Source organism: Hyaena hyaena, unplaced genomic scaffold (genome assembly GCF_003009895.1).
Source record: "Hyaena hyaena isolate Hyena2069 unplaced genomic scaffold, ASM300989v1 scaffold_266, whole genome shotgun sequence".
Taxonomy (NCBI): Eukaryota; Metazoa; Chordata; class Mammalia; order Carnivora; family Hyaenidae; genus Hyaena; species Hyaena hyaena.
The window spans coordinates 717,459-734,894 of NW_024080900.1; the positions used below are offsets into that span (position 1 = coordinate 717,459).

Here is a 17,436-nt window from a genome sequence, read left to right on the forward strand (position 1 = left end):
TCACTCTAGATAGAAGAATGCTTTTAGTACAGCAAAGAATACCAATGTAAGGCTTACTGGATTAGACTGTGCCACAAATTTTAAGGGGGGGAGCACCTGAGTGGCTTAGTCAGTTAAGTGTTGGACTTTGGCTCAGGTCATGAGGTCAAGGTTCATGGGTTTGAGCCCTACATCAGGCTCCGTGCTGACCTCTTGGAGCCTGGACCCCACTTCAGATTCTGTGTCTGTCTCTCTCTGCCTCTCCCCCATTTGCTCTCTCTCTCTCAAGAAAAAATAAACATGTAAAAAATTTTAGAATGTGCAACAAATATATTTGTGTCTATAAAAATCATTACCTGATGGAAATAGGCAAACAGAGCTCGTTAATCCAAGGCTAAAGGATTTCTACCCTCTCCTGAGCCTAGAGAAGAGGCCTGCAAATAGACACGGGCTCACAAGTTCAAGACCTGAGTGAAACCCAGCAGTTTCCAGGGAAGGGAATATTTTTATTGATGCTCTTCAGTTACTGATGCACTGCCACTCGCGGACTGTCTCTGAACTTTAAGGAAGATGGTGGTCATTTTTCATGAGCGCTAGCTTTTGTGAGTTCCTGGTTGGGCTGGATTTAAATGGCCAGGGTAATAGAGTTTCCCCAACAAATCTAATGGGCACGTTGTCAGTGCTGCTCAAAATATGGCCAAGGATAACACTGCCCACATTACCTGGGAGTTGTTAAATATGCATAGTCTCAGTTCATACCCAGCTGAGGGCGGGGCCCAGCCATGTGAATTCGAATCCCCCTCCAGGTGATTCTGACACATGCTCAAGAAGCATGAGCCACCTCTCCTTTTTCCCTTCCTCCTTTGGCGCCAAGATCCTGAATTTGGAGGAAGTGAGGCAATGTTCCCAGGTAAATGGTATATTTCCCAGCCTCCCCTGCGATATGAAGGGAGATCGATGAATATGCATGTGGAAGCAACTGGAAGAAGCAACTAAGAGCATAGTTTCAAGGGAGGCTGGCTTAGCTGGGAGGTGTGGCCATTTGCCCCTTGCCCTTCCTTCTGCTTCCTGCCTGGACTGTGGACATGAGCACCAGCACTTTGGCTGCCATCTCGGTCCCTGAGGCAGCCTCATTGAAAACGTGCACTAAAAACTGAGAAGCCTAAAGGCAGGGGTCTCTTCCCAGTAATCAGATCACAAAGCAGCCATACCAGCCATGGTTTTCTTTCGTCCAGATTTCCTCAATCCAAGAGAGGAATAAAACTTTAACTTATTATAAATGTATTCTACACCAGCTCGTGGATTTTCACTTGTATGGTATCCAACCTAATCCTAACCAAACCCCAAATATTGGCACAGTGGTAGCTCAGATGCCCTCTAAAGGGCCAATCATGGAAATGGAAACACATTTCCCGGGACCTACCAAGAGACTTGCCATGAACCAGTGTCCAGCTTACATTCTTGGCCCCCATCCCTTCTTCCAGGCACATCATTCCACGTATGTTACGTTGGTAATGTCAGTTAAGTAAAAACTGATTAAGCTTTCTAGAAAATGAGCAAAGGTGTTGGCTTTTCGCTTACCTGGTTTATAAAGATGAGAAAATAGCACACTCCTTGAAGAAAAGAGAAACAGGAAAAAACAAGGAAGCAATGGCATTCTGAAATCCATGATTGACTGGTAAGGAAGTAAGAATCCTCTTACAAACAAAAGGTGTTTTTTACCAATGATGATATCATCATGCTCTGTTTTTTTTTTTTTGGTTTTTTTTTTTTTTTTTTTTACAAATAGTTTATTGTCAAATTAGTTTCTACATAACACTCAGTGCTCATCCCCAAAGTGCCCTCCTCCATGCCCATCCCCCCCTCCCCCCCACATCCATCAGTCCTCAGTTTTTGTCAGCATTCAAGAGTCTCTCATGGTTTGCCTCTCTCCCTTTCCCCCACCATTTCCACCCTTCTTCTCCCCCTTGTTCCTCCGTCAAGTTCCTCCTAATCCTCCTATACGTGCAAACATATGATATTTGTCCTTCTCTGCCTGACTTATTTCGCTCAGCATAACACCCTCAAGGTCCATCCATGTAGCTACACATGGCCAGATTTCATTGTTTCTCATTGCCATGTAGTATTCCATGGTATAGATGAATGGATCAAGAAGATGTGGTTTATCTATACCATGGAATACATCATGCTCTGTTTTTATTGCCAACCTAATAACCATCTTGCCAGCTTGTAAGTGGATGGAGGCAAGAACTGTGACCAGTGTTCCCACGACTGGATTCCCAGGGGCCTGGCACACGGTTTGGGTTCAGTAAGGATTTGTTGAATAAATGAATGAATGAGTGACTAGATGCATTAATAAATACCAATCATTTCATACACATTCTGACCCTTCCACTTATCACGTGAGGTTTCAGCAAATGGCCTCCAGGAATGGAGGGTAAATGTTTGTCACACTGTCCCGTTCCCCAAAGGTTCGATGAGAGACCCAGTGGTAGGGGATTACTGACTGAGAGATTACTCCAGGGCTATAGAGAGAGCATTGCCACAGCCCTAATGGCCCACTCCCAGCATTAAGTGTCACCTCGGTCATATCATTTGACCTCTCCAGGTCGCCATGTGCAAAATAAGAAAGCTTAAGAAATCGAGTCTCAATGTGCCAGCCCCAGCAGACCCCATCAATTTAGGAATCCAGAAGAAACCTCAGTGTCTGGAAATAAGCTCTAGCCTCAGCTCTTAAAATTTGTTTACAATGATTTTTATTATTATTTTTAATGAGCTAATACAAGGTTGAGGGGAACCCTGGGGGATGCGGTTATTCATGACTTCAGGTGCAGGTGCTACTTCACAAATAGGCACACCCCTTTCACTAATTATTTCCAATAAAACAGAAGGTCAAAAATCAGCATCAAGAGATGACACAACACAGTGGAGGCTGTTAAAAGTAACTACTCCCAAAATGGGCATCATAAAATACATCATGAACCGCAAACAGTTTTGTTCAACGAAGGAGAACCTCATCCTTCTACTCTCCAAGGATGCCATTGGGAATTTTTCCAGGTGGAATGCGAAATGAAAAAGAAGTGCCTGGCCAGATGCACTGTGCCTAATTCACCTCCCCCCCCCCCCCCCCCCCCCCCCCCCCCCGCAGTGACCTGCACAGAGACTATTTTTAAAGACGCATTTACCTCAGCAGGAATGACAGCACTTGAGAAGTGGCCGGGTACCAGTGCCAGACAATCCTTCATGAGGAAAGTCTGCAGGGCATGGCTGCATCCTTTATAAAGGCTTATGTGATAGATGAGAGAGGAATTGCCCTTGGTTGGTTAGGTGGTCGGTTTTAAGGAGCCATAAAGGTAATACAGAAGTGACCCCCAAATTACGGCGGCCACCTCAACACTCAAAAATGAATCAGATGTGAGACTTACAAGATCCATCTTCACTAGAAATGCAGACTTTTACTGCTTTGTAAATTTCTTAAACGGCAGCTGCTCATTAAATCATATCCCATTGAAGAATAATGTTACAAGGGATGTGACCACCTCCAGTTGACAATGCAAAGTATATTACAGCTATGTTACACTGGGCTGGCTGTATTATGGATGTAGCATTTAAGTTAGGTAGCTCTTGTAAAATACTGAGAGAAACGTTAATCCATAGTAGTATGTTTATATATTTGAGGGGATCAGGGTATTAAGCTCGTGTTAAGATGTCTTCCTTCCCTGGACAGAAAAAAAAAAAGTGAATAGAGGTAGGGGACAGGAGAAGCAGAGTAAACATTTTATCCATTAAAACTGATCTTAGATCCAGGGTAGAAAAGCTTCATAATATCTACTCTTTCCTTTGGTCAACCTGTTTGTGACTCCAGAGAATAACAGAAAGAGGGCCTGAAGCTATCATGGGGCCCTGGGTGTTTCTCTAAAGCTGACAAAATGTTCCATGCGGTCACCATTATCCTGTTTAAATTTTCAGAGATTTATCGTAGGGAACATATAGCATTTGCAGCACTGAGAACACTGAAGTCAACTTAAAGAACAAGTTCTTGCAAACTGATGTTCTCCAGGCCTCGGCCGGTTCACCCCCCAGGAGCATGAGCTCATAGCTCACTGTCCTTCCATGCTAGATGGTTCTGGTGTTCGAAACGTTCCTTTCCTGTGTTGCAAAGGCTTCAGTCCATTGCTGATCTTCGCCCAAAGCAGTTTATCCTAGGTTCCCCACCCCCGTTCATGCTCCAAATGGGTCTCAGGAAAGAGTTCTCATGGAGCCCTGAAAGGAAACAGATTTGACATCCACTACATTCCCTAATTCCCTTGCCAATGACATCTGTTTCAAAAGTGCTGAACTGAGACAAGTAGCATAGATTTCTCATGGGATCTGACCATGATAACAAACATGGCTCATGTTTTACAGCTAAAAGAAACAGAAAGAATTTACGCTTTGGAGCACTGTGGCTATACCTCTCCATCCTTCCCTCAATCACCCCTGATGTCCACTGCGTTTTATTCTCATCTCCAAAGGGACGAGAATATTCTCCAGAAGCCCTTGAATCCTTCTCATGCTGCTTCTGGGTGAGCGGCAGCATCAAATGCCAGGGCCCACTATAGTGAACTTGAGTTTCACAAGTGATCTGTGTAAAAGTATCTACCCCACTTACACGAAGAGCAGTGCCTGGATTAAACGAACTGTACAGCAGGAGTTTGCCAAGTGCATCCTGCTGACAGCAAGTTAAATGGCTATAAGCTATTGTGCTCACATTTCTTTCAATCAGACCCAATTTCCTGGGACCTCGAACACCAACTCCTCTGAAAATATGGCTAAAGTGGTGGCAAATATTTGCAGATACCATTTCTGCAAATTAAATCTGAATATAGTTATGTACAAAGAAAGTTAGTTTACAGGATATCCATTGCATTAAGTCTCTTTGAATAGATGGAAACAGGAATGGTCAGCATCCTTAAATTTACCACTTAATCATCATGGGAAACTTAGGACACCTGGTGGGGGGTGAGTAGATTTCTATAGATATTGCTCAAATATTTGGTTTTCTATATTAGAGTATCTTCAATGCTACTGTGCCAATTTTCAAATGGAACTATGACTGGGACCCTTTTCAGTGCAAAAATAGAAGTATCCTGTATTTCAAGCCTACTCTTTATATGACTCTAACTTCCTGGTGAGTCAGTTTGCTAGGTCATTGAGCTCCAAGGAACTTCATGGAGGAGGAGCTTAAATGTTTCTCGCCCTCAAATTCATTCTGAAATGCAAATAAGTCCTTGCACCTCACTCTTGGGGAACACACAGCCCTTGGTCAGCGTGTGCGCCCTCTGGAAGGTATTATCCCTATTCCCCTGCTCTGGGCCAGGCAGACCCAAAGCCAAGAACGCAGCCCTGGGATTCTAAAGGAGGTTCAGGATGCCCCCAAATCAGTCACCTGAGTTACAAGCATATTGACAGCTGAAATAGATCCTAAACTAAGGAGTCACAAAATCGACTTCTCCTCCTGCGTCCTCTGGACAGTGTCCTCTGGACAGTGACAGACAGGAAGCGTGGGTGCATTTAAGGTTCCTGGATAAAGTTCTTCCAACATTTTCTTTCCCCAGAGGCTGTTCACATCAGGACCTGTTCTCGGGTCTCTGGCAGTCGAAGAGCGAGCAGGCCACCCCCAATGAGAGAAGCGGCAGCCAGAAGGATGGGGACCACTACGGTCACCCCAACAAAAGAAGCAAAAATGGTGTTTCCCAAGATGGCGCCAAATTTGCATAATCCATTGAGGATGCCAAAGGCCGTGGCCCTGTAAACAAAGAAGAAAGTAAATCATTCTGAAGGTCAAACCAAACCTACTTAGATGAGTGGGACCATGGGTCCTTTCTTTTCCTCGTTGCGAGGGAAGGTATAGTGAAGGTGTGGAAGGGAACTTTTTTCCCTAAATGGAAAACATTCTCATTTTAGTCAAATGTGGAAATACAGAGTAACATAAAGATGCAAAGATATATAACTCCACCCCTGAAAGGCAATCACCACCATTAACATCCTGCAGTATTTCCTCAAAACTTGTTTCTGTTTTCTAATGTTATCACTTTCTGAAATTGTCACAGGGAAGGTATGCGTATTTGCAAAACACTGAAGCAAACGGAGAGAATGAAGCAGAAAGTATCAGTGTTCCTCCTTAATAACACCCGGCCCCTCTTGTGGGATGTCCCTAAACAGCATTTCTCCAAATATAGACTACATCTCCCAGACTCCCTTGCTGTGGAGCCTGACCGTGTGACTGCGTTTTAGCCAATGGGATGTAAGGGCCAGTGGCGGCTCCAGAGACATTTCCTTAAGAGGTATCATGAGTGGAATTTTTTGCTCTCTTCTCTTCCATTTTCCTTTCTTCCTTCCCAGTTCCTGGAATGGAGATGGTCTTCTCTTGGAGCATGACAGAGCTCATGAAAGGGATGGAAAGCCTGCAGTGCTTGGTCTGGACTTCTACAAGAGAGAAAAAGGAAATGCCTATCTTCCTAAGGCTGCATTTATTTGAGATTTCTGTCACCCACGGCAAAGCATAATCCTAATTATTATCCCTCAATAATTCTGAGGGGTAACTATTATTTTTTTAAGTTCATTTATTTTTTCTTTTAGTAATCTCTACACCCAGCATGGGATGCAAACTCACGACCCCATGATCAAGAGTCATGAGCGCCACCGACAGAGCCAGCCGGGCGCCCCCTGAGTGAAAACTGTTAGGAACCATCTACTCTTTCTTGACTCCGTCTGTACACAGAGACCATATTCCCAGCACCATCTCCCTTCAACTGAAGTAAAATATTTCTTTTATTAAAATATTTCAAACCACAGGTTTATCAAGAATGAGCCTACATTTTTGTACATTAAATTCTTTTTACAATTTTTAATCATTTTGTATATAACTAGCCCCCCAATCCCAATCTTCTGGTTTTCAGAATTTTCTTGGATATTTTCACATGCACATTTTTTCAAATATAATTCCAAAGCTGTCTCAAGTTTCCAGAGGGAGGGGAAAAATATCTCACTGAATCTTGAGTGGACTCTTTGAAGTTAGAAGAAAACAAAAGAAGATTTGAAAGATTTATAAGATTAAATCTTCTTAGAATTTCACAAGGTATATCTTAATACACATGTAAGTCTCCTGTTTTCTTCTCTCAGTAAAGCTGTATGGTTTTTTTCACATAAGTGTTTCACCTTTCTTAACAAATTGATTCCTAGATATTTTATGACTTCTTCTATTATTAAATGCAATTCAATTTTGTTTTTAAATTTGGGGATATATTTGGAAATTCCATATGCCATTAAGTTAGTTTTATTATTGGCCTTCCATATCACTTCACACTCCTTTTTGACCACAGGGCCACTTACCTGCTACCCTTCAAACTCACAACTCCTTCTCTATAAGGAGAAATGACTACTACAAAATGGCCTTGACCCCATGCCTTCAAACCAGGCCTCTTCCCATATGGCTTGCACAAAATAAAAGTAAACGTTGGGCTTCCCTACCACATTCCCTGCAAATGCCCTAGACAATCATGCCTCATCCCTACCTTTGCCTTGCCTTACCTCTTGCCCACCCTTTGTTTATCTAGTTCTTCACCTTTGTCTCATATCTCCAATCAGAGGCCTGTTCTCACCTCCTTTGGATCACATGACACGTACAGTGTCACCCTCAATCCTCTGTCCTGGACATGATTCACACCTGTCCTTTGTATCTAGCCACCCACCCCGCCCTCTCAGGCTTTAGTCTGCTCATCTCCATGCCTCTGCTAGCCCCCCTGCAGGATAAACTCAACAACTTAAGATATGCTTGGTTCATGAAACACCAGGAAGACCAAGATGGCGGTGACAGAGGATCTGGGAACGGGTAGACTTTTGGCCAAAGAAGTCCAAACAACTCCCAGAGGGAAGCTCAGGGAAGAACTGACCTCTGGTTGGTAGGATACAGCTCCACCGTGATCACATCCAGAGCATTCCAGGCAGCAATGCTGGTGCCACAGAACAGGCACTGCCACCCAATCATCGCAGACTCGTTCTTGCCAAAAAACAGGAAGAAGCAGCAGACCGCGGAGATGAGCATGGAGCCACCTACAGGAGGTCAGAGCAGAAAACAAAATGAAGACAAGATTGTCACCCACCAGTCTTTCCCCTTCTCCCAGCCTCTTAGGTGAACCTGAAGCAACAGGTCCATCTCTACATGGAGGAAGCACGGCTTTCTGGACATGGTGCTCCAGTTGCGGGAGTAGATCCTCCTGCATGGGTCACATCACCCAAGTTAGCCCCTGAGAAGGATTTTGCAGTCCTCATGCTGTGGTGCTCCCCAGCCCAGAATTACTGGGGAAGAGGCAGAGCGGGCCTTAGTTGGAAATCTATTATGTCTCAGATGTTGTTCTGGGCGCCTGAGATACATTAGGATCCAAAACACCTCATGGAGCTTACATGCTCTTGAGAACATAACCGTCAATGGGCTGGTGAAGAAAACCTGAAAGGCCTGGCTGTTTATTCTCCATTTATTCCCATCTCTGCCTCAGATATCTGACCTGCCCTTCTCAGCCCCAACCTGTGCCCTGAGAAGCTAACCCCCAGAGATTGCATACCTTGTTGGCTGGGAGTAGAGAGGGGTTGGAGTATTTCTCCTGATCCCCATCCTATTTATAAGCCCCGTTTTGGTGATGGCTGCATCCCCCACAGGACTATGGTTCCTTCTAGGAGCTTCCACCTCCATGGTCCCAGCTCTCACTGGGCTATCTCTTCCCCTGTATCCCTAGAGGCGGTAACTGCTGCCACTTATGCAGGCATCCGGGTGCCTTATCTGCCTTGTTTGTTCCCATAACCCTGACCACGCCATCTACAAGCCACATCCCATCAGTAAAGTCTCTTCACTGGAACTCCCTGGGGTGGCTTCTTTCTCCCACCAGCACTCAGGCTGATGCAGCTGATGATAAGAGGGCTCACTGAAAGAAGGCTGTGTCAAATGCTGCCCCAATCCAAGCCACCCAGCCCAGAAGAGTTTGGGAAGTGTGGCGTGGATGTGGGGTGTGGGCCAGGAGGGTGGCTGGAAATGCGGTGAGAATGGTTAGCAGGATGAAAGGAAGCAGCTTCCAAATAACCAGCTGGGAAACAGGTCGAGGGGCCCTGCCAGGCATCAGGGGCTGGGGGTGGGGAGGAAAGGTCCTCCAGTTGCCAAGAAGCCATGTTGGTGGCCTGGCTTCACCAACAAGTGCCTCCCTGGGGGGGGGGGGGGGCCTCTGCCTGGAATCTCAGCCTCAGACCTGGAGCTGCCAAGATCGACGCCAAACCCTGCTGATAAGTGGGGCCATGGTAACTGTCGCCTGGATTCTCCTGATTCTGGGAAGGGGTAGCGCTGTGAGAAGGTCACCTGGTAATCTCTTTTCAAACAGCTAGGAAGGAGATAAACAGCTACTGGGCCACAAGAGCTTTGAGAACCCTACCATCTAAATGCATGCCTCCATCAAAGTGGCCGGCCAAGGCGCCTGGCTTACAATAAATGTTGACAGGAGCTCTCTGAATACAAAATATTACCATCAAATAAATCAACTGATAGTCGAGGACCTGGCCTCTCAACTTTCTTAAGTAATTCTGCCGTCGATCCCTGTGGCCCACTATAAATCCCTGGTTAATTCTCATTTCCCTTGTGATGGAGAGGCCTGACTTCAAATCCCTGTTTCCTCTGTGTGATGCTGAGCAAGTCTCATAACCTCTCTGTGCTGTCTCGCTTTGCCCCTCTGTAAAATGTTGGTAAAAATAGTACCTACCTCACAGTGTTATTTCAAGTGTTAAATATGTTACTATTGACAAAATGCTTGGCACAGGACCTGACCTATAATACATGCTTTGTAAGTGTTTGTTAAGTGAAATTTCTAGTTTCTATCTGTCTCTCCCAATAGATCATTTGCTCCGTAAGCACAAGGAAGGACAGTGTCCATCTCAGTTAATGCTGTATTCCCATTGTCTACCGTAGCCTGGCAGAGAGTAAGGGCCACGTAAATTGTTGCTTATTGAATGAACACATGAGGATTAACAGCCTCATCAGGAAAACTTCTACCCTTGTTAACAAGATGCTACTTCTACCCAGGAAAGAGCACAGCAGAGCAATCAGGACAAACTATGCCCTAGAAGATTCCGCAGGGGATTTGTCTAAGGAAACAGCCATTTCCTTTCATGGAAAGGCTATTTCAAAACAGGTCCCCCACATGCCATCAAGATATTTATTGAGCATCTAGGATCTGCTGCACACTGATAATATCACAGTTGGTCCATGGCACACCAGGCCTTCTACAAAAGACCAAAGAAAGAACTGTCTGAGCTCTTAACAGAACCAGAGAAACAAAATACAGATGCCAATAAAAGAGTAGAACATAAGGGCACCTGGGTGGCTCAGTCAGTTAAGCGATGGACTTCTGCTCAGGTCATGATCTCGTGGTTCATGGGTTCAAGCCCCACGTCGGGCTCTGTGCTGACAGTTCGGAGCCTGGAGTCTGCCTTGAATTCTGTGTCTCCCTCTCTCTCTCTCTCTCTCTCTCTCTCTCTCTGCCCCTCCCCTCTTTGCACCCTGTCTTCCTCTCTCTCAAAAACAAATAAACATTAAAAAAAAGATTTATTTAATTTTTTTAACGTTTTATTTATTTTTGAGAGAGAGACAGAGAGACAGAGCATGAGCAGGGGAGGGGCAGAGAGAGGGAGACGCAGAATCTGAACCAGGTTCCAGGCTCTGAGCTGGAACATCAGCACAGAGCCTGATGTGGGTCTCAAACTCATGGACCATGAGATCATGACTTGAGCCAACGTCAGAAGCTTAACCGACCGAGCCACCCAGGTGCACCTAAAAAAATTTTTTTAAAGAGTAGTCCATAAAGAATAAGAAATATTAGTTCCAGTTATCCAGTTTGGGGAGCATGACAGAAATCAGTTTTGACCTGGGGTACATTCGCGATGCCAAGGAGGCCATCAGGAGCGGCAGAGGGTGTATACGCTCTCTCGCCACCCTGCCTTCTCCCCATGCCCAACCTTCCTTCTGCCTCCGTTGGGGAGCATGTGGCCACTCTGGGCAGTGGGCCATGCCCTGCACATGTGCACCAACCCACTCCTCATGGGTCCTGCCTTCCCAAAGACGTCCTGGGCTACCCCAGGCCCCAACCTCAGAATTCACTATTCAACCTGGGACTCAAGAGGCCAGTGGCAGAAAGGCAAAAATGTCACACGCCTGTGCTCACGTGCCTTGTCTCATGGGAGCAAACAGAGGTATTACTGTAACAACTGTGTAATATAAGCTCAGAGAAGGAAAGGAAAGTGTGCAGAGAACGTTGTGAAGGGAAGGTTGGCCAAGATGACCACCTGACTCCCAGCCGCTGGTCTTATCCATGGTGTAGCACGTTCCGCAAGAAAAGCCTGGGCATTGTGGGAGTTAGTAAACACTGTCCTTCCCTCAGGGGCTTCGGGTCTAACCAGGGCCCCGCCTCTAACACAGGAGACAGCTCAATCGCCTGAGTGGCTCAGTTGGTTAAGCACCCAACTCTTGGTTTCCGCTCAGGCCATGATCTCATGGTTCAGGAGTTCAACTGACATCAGGCTCTGTGCTGACAGTGTAGAGCCTTCTTGGGATTCTCTCTCTCTCTCTCTCTCTCTCTGTCCTGCCCCAACTCCTGCTGTCTCTGTCTCTCTCAAAATAAATAAATAAACTTAAAAAAAAAAAAAAGCTGAAATCCCGGCATGTCTTGTGCTTACCATTCCAAATATCTATGCTCCTCTATAATAACAATATTCAATATGAGCCCAACATCAGGAAAAGATTCCCTTGCCAAGATCTGATCGATTTGCTCCTCTCTGACAAAGTGACTATGTGATTTCTTTTGTTTGCCTTTGAACTTCACTGCTAGGGAGGTGGTGTTAACTTTCCTGATCAATTACACCATTAGAGCAGACCCTTCATGACATGTGTATCAATGTGTCGTTCTCATCCCCATCCGGCCTTACCATATATACATGTTAATGTATATTTTTCCTGGCCTTGGGTATATACGTTTTGCTCCTTGTTTCTGTAGCAAACTTCTGGGGATCTTAGTGTGGTGAAGCAAAGTACATGAGTGTGGCTACCATTTTGGAGGACTGTCTGTGCACCAAGCACTGTACCATGTAGCACTGGCTACATTATGTACCAGCCAGTTACAGTGACAGATAAGGAAACTGAGGCCTAGAGAAATAAAGGAACATTTCCAAAGTCAAATAGCCTCAGGAGGACTCCAACACAAATCTGTCCCTCTCCCAAGCCTAAGTGTTATCACTATTAAATAATAATAAGTAATACAACTTAATTTAAACCCAGCAAACAAATCAATTGTTCACTTAAGAGCACTTTATATATTTTTCCAACAATAATCATTCAAGGCAGGTAGAGTGGATAGATTTAATATCCTTACTGAAGTGCTAATTGTGTGACTGTCAAAGAATCACTCAGTGGCTAAAATGAACAAATCAGAGGACTCTAGAAGCTGGCAAGGATGTGGAGAAACAGGCACCCTCCTACACTCTTGGTGGGAATGTAAACTGGTGCAGCTTCTCTGGAAAACAGTGTGAAGGTTCCTCAAAAAATTAACAATAGAACTCCCCTATGACGCAGCAAGAGCACTGCTGGGAATTTACCCAAGGGATACAGGAGTGCTGATGCATAGGGGCACATGGACCCAAACGTTCATAGCAACACTCTCGACAATAGCCAAAACATGGAAAGAGCCTAAGTGTCCATCAACTGATGAATGGATCGAGAAGATGTGGTTTATCTATATCATGGAATACTACATGGCAATGAGAAAGAATGAAATCTGGCCATGTGTAGCAACATGGATGGAACTTGAGGGTGTTATGCTGAGAGAAATAAGTCAGGCAGAGAAGGACAGATATCATATGTTTGCACATATAGGTGGATTAGGAGGAACTTAACGGAGGACCATGGGAGAGAAGAAGGGGGAAAATAGTTGGGGAGAGGGAGGGAGGCAAAACATAGGAGACTCTTGAATGCTGAGAACAAACCGAGGGCTGATGGGGGTGGGGGTGAGGAGGGGTTGGTGATGGGCATGGAGGAGGGCACTTGGTGGGATGAGCACTAGGTTTTATATGGAAACCAACTTGACAATAAACTATGAAAGAAAAAAAAAAGAATCACTCAGTCGGGAAATTAAAAAGGAGTCCCTGACCTGGACCGTGGGTCTCAAACTATCTCCTGGGAGTCCTGGGGTTTCAGAGATGCGTCTGCATCCTTGGCTCCTACGTCAGCAGATCCCATCTTACCTGTTTGGTTTCCAGTGAGAAATTTGTTTAAGAAAAAGGAAAGAAAATCTGCTTCTTTAATCCACTTGAAGGCTACTGGCCTTACCTCCTGGAGGAGAGGTGGCATGGCTCACTACTCACCGATCATCTTGAGCCTTCCAACTTTATCCATGAGTAGGGCAGAAATGATGTTCCCAGGCAACACAGACAGACTGCCAAGGAAGCTGACGAGATAAATCAGGAAGTCATTATCTTGCTCAAAGTCCATGTGGCAGCCTTCTTTCAGCTCCTGAAAGGTGTTGTTGATAAGCCGGCAGTTGATGAACTTATGTTTGTAGAAGTCTAGGGAGAGAAGGAAACCTTTGGTTCATGGCAAGTGGACAGGGGCTGAGGAGAGATGGGGCAGAAGCAGGGGTGAAGTCAGGACCCTTCCATGAGCAGCTGCCACAAGTCTCTGGCAATCCAACAGTCTCATAGTCAAGGTGACGTGTGGCCAGGTATGGATGAAGACAGGAAACTCTAAAAATGTAATGATGGCTTCAACTTCCTATAAGCAAAGGGAAAGGTAAGGAACACTCATCTCTTAAGCTACAGAACAGCCCTGTTTCTATCAGTGAGATGACACCAAGGTCCAAGGCTTATAGGAAGCCGAAGATAAGAGAATTAGCTCCGGGGATGCCTGGGTGGCTCAGTTGGTTAACCAACCGACTTTGGCTCAGATCATGATCTCTTGATCCGAGAGTTCAAGCCCAGTATCAGGCTCTGTGCTGACAGCTCGGAGCCTGGAGTCTGCTTTGGATTCTGTGTCTCCCTCTTTCTCTGCCCCTCCTCCACTTGTTCTCTCTCTCTCTCTCTCTCTCTCTCTCAAAAATAAATAAATATTTTTAAAAATTTTTAAAAAGAGAGAGAATTGGGTCCAGATTGAGGTGACCACTGCAGACCTATGCAGAAACCCAAACATTCTTCAAAATAAAAACCATTTGCTCAGTGATTTCCAGGATGGAGAGCGGGGGAGGGGGGTGAATACGGAGAGCACAGAGGATTTTTAGGGTAGTAAAAATACTCCATATGGCATGATAATGATGAATACATGCTATCATACATTTGTCCAAGCCCACAGAATGTTCAACACCAAGAGTGATCCCTACAGTCAGCTCTGGACTTACGATGATCATGATATACCAGTGCAGGTTTATCAGTGGTAAAAATGCACCCCCTCTAGCCAGGGAGAAGGGGGGAGGTTGATAATTGGGGAGGAGGGTGGGGCAGGAGTTACATGGAAATCTCTGTACCTTCTCTCTGATTTCACTGTAAACCTAAAACATCTCCAAAAATATAAAGTCTTAAAAAAGTATAAACCATTTGCTTTAAAACTAGTTCCCAAGTCTTCTGGCACCTTCTAACACCAACTGCTCATGCAGAAAGATCGCCTACGTGGGCTCTCAGGAAACCTGGCTTTTGGGAAATGATTCTGTTGCTGTCCCTCTTTAACCTTCCCAAAACTCCTCCTACAAAATTAGAATAGGACACCTGAATATCTCCATCACTTCCCAGCCCACTATTTCCTGACTACGGGTGTTTGCAGAAATCCCCATGGAAGAGTATGCAAACAAAGAGGCAACGTTAAAACTTGAAAGAAGAGGGGCACATTTTGGTTCAGTTGATTAAGCATCCAACTCTTGGTTTCAGTTCTGGTCATGATCTCACAGTTCACGAGTTCGAGCCCCACATTGGGCACTGTGCTGACAGTGCGGAGCCTGCTTGGGATTCTCTCTCTTTCCTTCTCTCTGCTTCTCCCTGTTCTCTCTCTCTTTAAAAACAAATAAATAAACTTAAAAAAAATAAAACTTGAAAGAAAAAATGAAAAGATTCAGCAGGTTTTAATGACAAATAGGAAATGTATGGCTCTCATTTTTTAAGTTCACGCTAAAAAAATAATTTAGGAAGGTAATTCTCATAATGGCTCATTTAGAGACTGAGGGATATTTGGAGGCCAGATATCTCTCTTCTGAGGCTGACCAGATTGGGGGGGGAAAAGATGTTCTTGCTTAAACCCCGGTGCTGACACCAGGGAGAATGCACTGATATAGTACAATGCACGGAGTTCAGTGGAAAGATCACAGACTTTAGAGCCCAACAGCTGAGGAATGAATCCAAGCTCCTCCTCTTCCTAGCTATGGCCTTGAGCAAGATGTGTAAGCCTGGACTTCCTCAGCTATAAGATGGGAATAATCATGCATATCTCCCTGGAGACAATGTAGGTGGAGGCACGGGTAAAGCTCAGGTAGTTTTTCCTTCCGTCCCAACTCGACCTGGTATGTTATTAATGTGTGATGAGTAGTAACATTAACAAGGAGAGGTGGCATGGTGGGATTTGGTGAACTATTTTAAATCATGGAATATCAGAATGGTGTGATTTTAAAACATTCTTATCATATCGCTTCAAGCACAAACCTTGAAAAGATACAATTTTCCCTTTTCCGTCATGATTAGGACAACATGACTCTTGAAGATTCAAATTCTGCGAGGTCTTCAAGAGCACACCATGTGCATTAAATACAGCCTTCCTGGAATGCTGGGTTTTCATCTGTGCCTTAATTTGTTAATGTTTACTTATTTCTTTGTTATTATTTTTTGGATGTATCATGTTTTATTTAACAAAGCCTCTGTCTGCTCACATTAAAGATGTTTCCAGGTATTCTTTACATATGTATAATTTCTTGTATATGCAATTAGAACTGCATGTACTAGCACTGTTCAATAGTAAAATGATGTGAACAGCTTACGTAAATTTAAATGTATTCACATTTTTAAAAAGTGAAACAAGTAAAATTAAATTTATAAAAAATAACTTACTGTCATGTTAGTTAACCTACAATATACATAGTGTAATCTTGGCTTTGGGGGTAGGTTCCCGTGATTCATCACTTACATACAACACCCAGTGCTCATCCCAACAAGTGCCCTCCTCAGTGCCCATCACCTATTTTCCCCTTCTCTCCCCAAACCCCCACCCCAATCAACCCTCAGTTAGTTCTCTGTATTTAAGAATCTCTTATGGTTTGTCTCCCTTTCTGTAACTCATTTTTCCTTCCCTTCCCCATGGTCTTCTGTTAAGTTTCTCAAATTCAACATATGAGTGAAAATATACAATATCTGTCTTTTTTCTGACTGACTTTTTTCACTTAGCATAATACCCTCCTGTTCCATCCACGTTGTTGCAAATGGCAAGATGCCATTCTTTTTCATCACCAAGTAATATTCCATTGTATATATATATATATATATATATATATACATATATATACCACCTCTCCTTTATCTGCTCATTTTGAAAGAGAGAAAGAGTGTGTGTGTGTGTTTGTGTGTGTGTGCGTGAGCATGTGTGTGTGCACGAGTGGGAGAACTGTGGAGAGAGAGGGAGAGAGAGAATCCCAAGCAGGCCACATGCTGTCAGCACATAAAAGTCTCAATCTCAGGAAGCGTGAGATCATGATATGGACCGAAATCAAGAATTGGACACTCAACCGATTGAGCCAACCAGGCACCCTTCATCCGTGTTATATTTTGTTCCTGCTGAAGAAAACCTGTAGCATATATCACCAGTCCCCTTGAGACTAGAGCATGCACCAAAAAATCTTGCTTTCCGCTTCATGTGCCATAGAATATTTAGACAAAATAAATGCACTGGTAAAGACTATGCAGCTAATTAATGCCATACCTGGGATGAGAACCCATTTTTCCAACCTGAGCCTCAGTAGTCACACCTGTGAATACCTTGCTGCTCCTGAACTTATGACTGATCTATTTGCATCTTAGATAAGACAAGTCCACCTTTGACCCAGCACGCCCACATCGCCCACGTTCTTACCTGTGTTAAAGAAGACGGTTGATTCAATGGTGCAATTTTTGAAATAGGTATCAGTAGATATAACATCTTCAAAATAGCACTCATCAAAGAACATGTCCTCAAAGAGTACGTGTTTAAAGTACATCCCTATGAACCTATGGAAAAGACATTAGCCCCTGAGTGATTCAACCAGGCAGAAAGAAGACTTGAGACCCAAACCGAAAGCACAGAAAGGCAGAAAAGGGAGAACTTCAAACCAAAAGGTGCTGCAACGTGGAATGTTTTTCTATTTCTTTGTGTCTTCTTCAATTTCTTTC

At 44.4% G+C, this 17,436-nt stretch overlaps 1 protein-coding gene across 1 annotated transcript in view; it reads right to left on the reverse strand.

The window, feature by feature from the left end:
• Positions 1-2,718: 2,718 nt before the first annotated feature.
• SV2B (synaptic vesicle glycoprotein 2B) overlaps positions 2,719-17,436 on the reverse strand; it is an 83,920-nt gene continuing 69,202 nt past the window's right edge. The window contains exons 9-12 of the mRNA XM_039245763.1: positions 17,141-17,274; positions 13,411-13,611; positions 7,914-8,073; positions 2,719-5,767 (exon numbers count right to left, since the gene is read on the reverse strand). Coding sequence (XP_039101694.1) covers positions 5,584-5,767; positions 7,914-8,073; positions 13,411-13,611; positions 17,141-17,274 — 679 coding nt within the window. The 3' untranslated portion in view covers positions 2,719-5,583. The remainder of the gene's footprint in view (positions 5,768-7,913; positions 8,074-13,410; positions 13,612-17,140; positions 17,275-17,436) is intronic.